We start from the raw sequence: 8,460 nt of genomic DNA, 5'->3' as shown, positions 1-8,460 counted from the left end.
AAAACTGTTAAAGTTATACTGTTATATTATTATATAGCCTAGTGTTTAATTACCGATAGACAGTCAAAAAGACAAATTAATCAATATTTTATTTATAACAGGATTTTATTTATTTATAAAATAATAAACCACAGATCCTCAACAAACAGTAACAAAAACACAGTGACAGAAATGTCAGAAATAGCGTATGGGTCGGTCACGTGATTAAGGGACGAGTCAAACTCGACCCGAGACCCGAAAGACTCATGAGATGAACTAATCAATTCTCTTTCCGGCTCAAGACTGCGTTAGTTTTGCGTATGGGTCTGTCACGTGATTAAGGAATGACTTAAACCCGAGGACTTCTTGTCAGATAAGAGGTGAGGTGAGCTAATCACAGACTGAAGACCCAGGTAAAGAATGATTTTTTTTTCTGTATCTTATAGCATTTTAGTTTTGTATTGTTTGTAGTGTGATCAACGTTTGCGAAAGTACTAGATGTGTTGGGGAAGTAACACATAACATTTTCATTACATTTTGCTAAAATGAACGAAATGACTCGAAAAAATATTCGTTCATTTTGTTGAACGAGACTCAAAAGTCCGAGTCGGTAAAATGATCCGAACTTCCCATCACTACTGTCTTATAGGCTTCAGCTTGCTCTAGTGTTGTTGTGAAGGTAGGGGCGGAGCATAGAGACTATGCCGTTTCTCGTTTGTTACTCTAGAGTAGACCAATTCACTTTATTGAGGCATACTGCCCCCATCTGGTATGGAATGTGGAGTATGACTTGATTTTTTTTGCCAGACATGACAGATGGCACCTTTAAATAACATGTTTTTTATCAGAAGTGTTATGGATTATGAGTATTTTACACCGAGGCAATATATGAAATGTCTTAAGTCATCATTAATTTCTTACAAACATGCAAAGAAACTTTGAGAAGTAAGTGAAAACCGGTGTAGCCAAAATAAGGAAGCGTGTTTTTTTTTTTTAACACCATTATTTCAACTCTTTGTAATTTGATGTGAAAATGTTGATGTTTCCTTGTAAGAAAGGATGAAAAAGAAATAGTACGGAGCATGTCAGACCTTCATTTTATTAAAGGGACGGGAATGTTAAACACTATTTATCACTCCATTTACATAGAACTAGGAAATATTAGACTTTTACATGTGTGTTAAATAAGGCACAAGGCAACATGAAAGAAAACATCCTGTACAACCGTTGGTGTAACGCACCAAAACGTTTCTTTTTAACTCATGCCATTCAATATGTACATTCATATTTATTCATACGAGGAGTGAGGAAACGACTGGACGAATTCTTCTGGAAAACGTGAAGGAAAAAGCTTCATTTGTAATGTTGTGTGAGTTGGAAAATACATTACATTTGAGTGGTTTGTTTGCTGCATGGGTGTTCAGTGTTTATCTGAAGGAGTGTGACCCGTGGTGTCCTGCAGGGGGCGGTGTTTCTCTGTCCGGTGAGCGGCTTGAATAAACTTTCACAGAAAGCAGGATAAAGCCCTTGTCTCATCGGGACGGAGCGACGCTCTTCTCACAGTTTGATGTCCTGAGACTCGGACATCTTGGCGAGCGTCTTCTTCACCCGCAGGGCGGTCAGACGGGACGCAGGATTGTGAGCCCAGCACTCGGTCATCAGTTTGCCCATCTGCCGCAGACACTGGACACACAAACACACAGGTCAGCTTCATACAGTACAACATGTTCATACAGAACATGATAGAAACACAGCCTGCCTCGTCGCTGCTCCAGCGGTTGGGGAACGAGGGTCTCTGTCTCTTGACACACACCACCTCCCTCATGTCCTCGTAGGACGGGTCGGTCGGGACCAGCTCGTGATACGGCAGCAGATACTCCTCCACCATCCCTGCAGAACAACAAGCATCTGTTTACTGCCAATGAATCTTCTGTGAGGGATTTGAATGTTCTCATCTGAATCACCTTTACACTTCAACTGATAAAATACTGAGTGTGTGTGTGTGTGCACGCGCTAGGGATGGGACGATTACCGGTTTCACCATAAATCATGATTAAATTTCCCACCCTTTAATATTTTAAAACTTGAAAGTTTGGAACATTTCCAGCACATTTTAATAATACTGTGATTGTTACATTATTTTCTCATAAAACTTCAAAACACTGTTTTTCCCCCACTAGCTCACTATTTTAACTGTATATTTTCAGTATGCTTTAATCATCTTGTTTACTAAGCACCGTGATCACAAGTGTCTACATAAAACACTGTAAAAACAGAGGGGAAAGCACACAACATTTGAACTTTTTCAAGTTTTCCATTACTCATTGCTTGCATATGCGTCTGTTGAAGCCATCAAACCACATTATTTCAACTTACTGAAAAATAATAGGGTGGAAAAATTACATTATTAATAATTCTGCACAAAAATCACCACCAATCACAAATCAAAACTAGCTAACCCCGCCCACACAGTTCTTTAGCTCCACCCACTCACATATCTTAAAGTCTTTACATCATCACTCATATTGTTTATTTTGATCTCATTTGCAGTGCTTCGTTCCTTCATTAACATTCATTAACTTCACAGTCTGGTATCCTTTTTATAAGTTTTTTTTTTTACTTTAAATCAACATTTGTAATGTTGTGATTCATCCCACAGCTGCTTGCTTAATTGGTTTGGATTGGTTCACAGCTCTTTAATAAATACTTTTTAACAAAATGCAAAATGGTTAAATTAATTCAGTTAAGAATTACTTACACTTTTATGTTTATTTTATTGCACTTCCTTTATGTAAAGTGTATTTTGAATGTCCAAACCAAATAAACTAAAATCTCTCCACTGACCGATGCATGAAACAGTTTAAGCCTGTCGTGTTTCACCCGAAGGAACTGAGTCTTCTGGAAAAGTGGACAGCCACTAATGCAGTCCACAAAGGCTGTGAGGACTACAGAAAAGAATCAGATCCTGACAGATCAACTCTAGCAGCTGGGCTGGACTCACCGCCGGAAACACATCTCCTGGCCATCTCCCACAGGATCAGGCCGAAGCTGTACATGTCTGCCATGATGTAGGACTGGAAATGACAGCTGTTCAGGCTCTCGTCCAGCACCTCTGGAGGCATGTAGCGTTTGGTGCCGACCCGTGTGTTGGGTGGGATGTCCACTTCATTAGTGTCACTGACAACGAACCCACAGCAGACAAACATCAGAGACAATCAAATCACCGGAACATCATCAACTCTTTCAGATTCAACATATTTAGCTGCTGCCACATTATTCAATATGTCAGTCATAAAAGTCGTTCAACATAAAAATTTAATAAAAACAAAATACATTATATATATAGATACTTTAATATATTTTGAATAATTTCAGTGCATGTATGTATCTATGTATGATTGTATATAATTAGAATTATTGTAATACATACAATTCAAATATAAAAGTTCAACACTCACAAAGTCTATTCTATAAAACTGGCATGATTAAAATAGCATCATATCATTCAAACTGACATGATTATATATTTAAATACTTGTAAGTAAATATTTTCAACATACATACTTTATATGTGTAAATAAACAAACAAACATATATTATATAAACAAAAAGTTTTAATTTGGATGCACTTAATCACGATATATATACACACACACACAAATTCAAACGTTTTATAGTTTTGTATCATTTCACTATTTGTGTTTTGGCTGATACGTGATAATGATGAATGAATAATATTTCACAAAATTTAACATTACATATGCTAATATTTATATTAGAGCTGAAACAACGAATCGATTTAATCGATAAAAATCGATTATTAAAATAGTTGTCAACTAATTTAGTCATCGATTCGTTGCTAAATAACTTTTATTTGCCGTAAGCGGCTCATTTCGTGCATATTTCAAATCTGCGGTGACCAAAGTGTGGCAGTAATGAGCCACCGGAGGTTTTACTCAGCCAGTACAACAGGAGAAGTAGCGAATAGCCAATAGCTGGCCTCGTTTTATGTCACGTGCTTCCCGAACAGCCTCTCTGCAGCATTTAGCGGGATGTGGGAGACTGGGAGTACTTTACTTTGAGCCTTTAAAAAAGAAGAGTAACCTGTAAACTCTGCACTACTGAACTGTTTAAGGGGACGTTCACATATCGCGTCTTTTGCGCGCTCAAGTTCGTTATTTCCAACACCGCATCGAGTTAAAAACAGCTCAACTTTTCAGAATGCTGCAAGCGCATCGCGGGTCATGTGACAAAAACTAACCAATCAGCTTCATCCTTTCCCGTAACAACGTTAAAAGCTCAGTCAAGATGAAAGGAACAGCTGATCATAGTTGTATATGAATTTCCATTTTGAAATAAATTTAGTAGCAGAGCTACTGCAAGCGATTTTTAGAGCTGCAAATCCATTTATCCTTTGCTGAAATTTCCGCGTCTTCAAGGAGAGAGCACGTCATGGTTGCTTAGCAAAGGCAGACGCCTCAGGGGCGCAACTGCACGAGCGCTTTGGAAAGAAGGAGAAAGCGGTGCACCTAGCGTTTTCCACGCGTTTTAGGCACGATTTGTGAACGGCCCCTAAGACTTTTATTTGTGCAGATTCTCCAGTACAATGTTGTTTGCAGATGTTTAGTCGTAAAAGCTGATAACATTGCTTTTTAACAGTTAACATTTAAAGCTTTACAAACATGTTCTGTGATCAGTTTGTCGTTTAACAGTTCAAAATTCAGTCGTGCAGCCTAATTATGACTGAATGAGAGAGGTAAATGTTTAAAGATATTTGAAAGAGGTAAATGTTTAAAGATATTTGAAATGCACTTTTTTTCTAAGTATTCACTGCTCTTTTTCACACAGCAGGTTTTTTGTGTGTGTCCTATTTTTTTTTTCTGGACAACCTTCTGATGGATTTTACTTTAAATTGTGAGTTCCATTCAGGTTTCATGCCACTGGCACTTTATTCGAAGGATTGTTTACAATTTCACAGCATAAGCTATAAAGCTGTTTCCCACTAAATAATAAAATACAATGCACTGCAATTTTATTCTGTTTTATCCTTATTCTTCGTGAAAATATGTTCTGAAAGATTCCTTAATAAGCTTTGTTCGGGATGTTAAACTACTTTAGGAGCCCTAAGGACGGCCATGGTGAAAACATTATTTGAAATCTCCTTGTGAAATTTGCTCGAGTATGGGTCAGTGTTCTGATTGCAGAAGAGTTCGACAAAGGATTACTAACACAATAAAACAACTCCAGGTATATTTTTGATTAGGATATGACAGTGCAAAATGGTTAAAATCTCTTAAAAATCTATGCTGAAGGATAAAGACCATTTATTAATAATTTACTTGGGGAAAAAATGGAAAAAACTAAAATATAAGTACATAAACCGATTAATCGATTAATCGTAAAAATAATCGACAGATTAATCGATTATCAAAATAATCGTTAGTTGCAGCCCTAATTTATATATAAAAATGTTAATACTTTTGCATAATTTCTTTATTCCTATATAAAAATAACATCATGACGTGCAATTATAACTATTATACTGTACAGTTTAAAAAACTGTAATGTTTGTCTAAAAATAAATAAACTCAAATGCCTGTGTATCAGTTTTCCCCCCACAAAACCCAAATCACTATAAAACACATAAATCAGAGGAAAAATTATATTAGATATTTCATAATCTAACCTGTCCTAAAATTAAATAAAAAATTAAGCTTGGCTGGTTATCTTTCTAACATCAGTCTGATGTAATAGCGTTATAAAGGCCACGGATGCATTAGCTGCTGTACCTGATGAATTTGACGGCGAGCCCGAGGTCAGCGATGCAGCAGGTGCCGTTCTTCTTCACCAGGATGTTTTTGCTCTTCAGGTCTCTGTGAGCGATGGCCGGTTTGCCTTGCGTGCCGAAGATCTCGGTGTGCAGGTGGCAGAGTCCGGAGATGGCGGAGTACGCCAGTCGCAGCAGAGCTTTGGTGTCCAGCGTGGTGGATTTGAGGTAGTCGTACAGTGAGCCGTTCTCGTGATAGTCTGTGATCAGATACAGCTGCGTCCACGAGCCAGTGCCCTTGATATCTGCTGCGATGAAACCTGACAGGAACATGGGAAACAGACAGATCTGACCAGTCAGAACTTGTGGTCAACCGATATATCGGCCAATTTTTCACATTTATTTTATGTCAGACCTAATCACTAGTCCTTAACCGATATATCGACCGATATTTGGATTTTTTTTTTTTTTTCATTTGGAACTGACCTGACCGATCACAACTAGTGGTCAACCAATATGTCAGTCGATATTTGCCATTTCTTTTCTTTGGATCTCATCTGACCAATTGCAACTAGTCCTTAACCGATATATTTGCCGATATTTGGCTTTTTTTCAGACCTGATCTGATCAATCAGAACTAGTGGTCAACCAATATATCTGACAATGTTTGCCAATCATTTTATTTCAGACCTAATCTGACGGATTACAACTAGTCCTTAACCGATATATCGACCGATATTTGGATTTTTTTTTTTTTTCATTTGGAACTGACCTGAACGATCACAACTAGTGGTCAACCAATATGTCGGTCGATATTTGCCATTTTTTACTTTGGATCTCATCTAACCTATTGCAACTAGTCTTCAACGAATATATTGTCTGACATTTGGCAATTATTATTTTTTTATTTATATCTGATCTGACCAATAACAACTAATGGGCAACCAATATATCATCTGATATTTACCTTTTTTATTTCAGACCTGATCTGACCAATCAGAACTAGAGTTTAACCAATATGTCAGTTGATATTTGTCATTTTTTCATTTGGATCTAATCAGACTAATCAACCGATATATTGGCCGATATTTTGAATTTTTAATCTGGATTTGAACTGACTATTAATAACTACTGAGCAACCGATATTTTGACCAATATTTGCCATTTCTTGATTTTTTTTGTTCTGTTAGGCAAATATGTCTAACAGTAGCTGTCAGAAATTGTTGCACTTTCTTTACTTGTTGATTAGGAACACATTTTCACTTCAACACACAATTTCATAATCAAGAAGATTACAATAAAATAAATATTTTTATCATGTTTTTTTATTATTAATTTCAAATTCTTTATCATAGTTATTTACACTTTAATTTTGAAAATATTATGTTATTAAATAAATATATAATTTCAATTATGCTTTGTTTTTGTTTTTTTACTATCCAGCTTTAAATCAACCATGCTTACTAAGATTGGGCATTCGTCATTGAAAAATCCATATCGGTTTACCACTAATCAGGACCTTCCTTACCCAGGATGTTCTCATGTCTCATTAGGACGGTCTGGTAGATCTCAGTCTCTCTGAACCAGCTGGCTTCTTCTGTGGTGAAGAAAACCTTGACGGCGACCCTTTCGCCCCTCCAGCGACCCATCCACACCTCGCCGTAACGGCCCTTCCCGATCTGCTTCACCATTTGGATCTGTTTGGCGATGGTTCGCTGCACCTGCAGAGGAGAAAATGGGATCCATTAACACTAAAACTTAATGTCTGATGTGACGTGTTACTAGATCAGCAAAACATTTACTACTACAGCTACTTGCACATTTTCACTTCCTCGTGTTGTATGTGGGTGTTCTATAAGGAGTCCAAAAATTATACTCCAAATGAGAGTCAAAATTTACTTTGGTGAGCCAATAAAAGGTGTCTGTTAGCTGGCATTTTTTTTGGTCTGAACCGATTTCTGAATCTTCTGATTACTTCAGAAACATTACCACCAGTAATTTATCTTGGATGATTCAAAGGGTTCTCCAGATTAAATGTTAACTATTTTTTTAATATACACTAAAATATTTTCCTAAAAACAATAAATATTTACTAACATTCATATAAATATATAAAAACTATATATTTTTACTTATAAATTTAAATGAAAACACAAAATTACACTTAAATTATGGGAAAACATGGCTTAAGTATTATAGTAAAAAACAGTAAATAGACGTTATAAAAAAGGTAGTTGTGTGTATATTTATATTGTTTTTAGAAAAATACTTTACTGCAGACAAAAATATTTCTTAAATTAAACTGGTATTAATAAAGATTTATAAAAAAAATAAAAATATGCAAATTATGATTCAAAATGTTTAAACTTGTAACATTTAAGTAGTATTTTAGCTTTTTTGCTATCTGCATAATTTTCAGTTTCATTTTTAAATTATGTTGCTATAAAAAAAATTTGTCTAAAATATCATTATTACTAATAATAATTAACTTTTTTTTTAGATAATTAAAAACTGACAATCACGCTTTTTGTTCTCAAATTATAATTTTGATACAGCTGATTAAAAAGTTGATAACTAAAATACCAGTCTAAAGCAAATTACCTCTGTTGATTTTCATTGATCTGATCAAATAATAATTCCAACATAATAATTCCAATTATGCTTAATGATTCCACTGTTACAGAGACTAAATAATGTAAATGAAGCTATGTAAA

General features: G+C 35.7%; 1 protein-coding gene across 1 annotated transcript in view; it reads right to left on the bottom strand.

The window, feature by feature from the left end:
* Nucleotides 1-1,059: 1,059 nt before the first annotated feature.
* LOC132127277 (bone morphogenetic protein receptor type-1B-like) overlaps nucleotides 1,060-8,460 on the bottom strand; it is a 77,386-nt gene continuing 69,985 nt past the window's right edge. The window contains exons 8-12 of the mRNA XM_059539075.1: nucleotides 7,275-7,467; nucleotides 5,769-6,066; nucleotides 2,981-3,156; nucleotides 1,739-1,869; nucleotides 1,060-1,662 (exon numbers count right to left, since the gene is read on the bottom strand). Of these exons, the coding sequence (XP_059395058.1) occupies nucleotides 1,537-1,662; nucleotides 1,739-1,869; nucleotides 2,981-3,156; nucleotides 5,769-6,066; nucleotides 7,275-7,467 (924 nt within the window). The 3' untranslated portion in view covers nucleotides 1,060-1,536. The remainder of the gene's footprint in view (nucleotides 1,663-1,738; nucleotides 1,870-2,980; nucleotides 3,157-5,768; nucleotides 6,067-7,274; nucleotides 7,468-8,460) is intronic.

Source organism: Carassius carassius, chromosome 45, assembly GCF_963082965.1.
Source record: "Carassius carassius chromosome 45, fCarCar2.1, whole genome shotgun sequence".
NCBI lineage: Eukaryota > Metazoa > Chordata > Actinopteri > Cypriniformes > Cyprinidae > Carassius > Carassius carassius.
The sequence above is the reverse complement of the archived record's forward strand: the minus strand, read 5'-3'. Positions and strand labels throughout refer to the sequence as shown.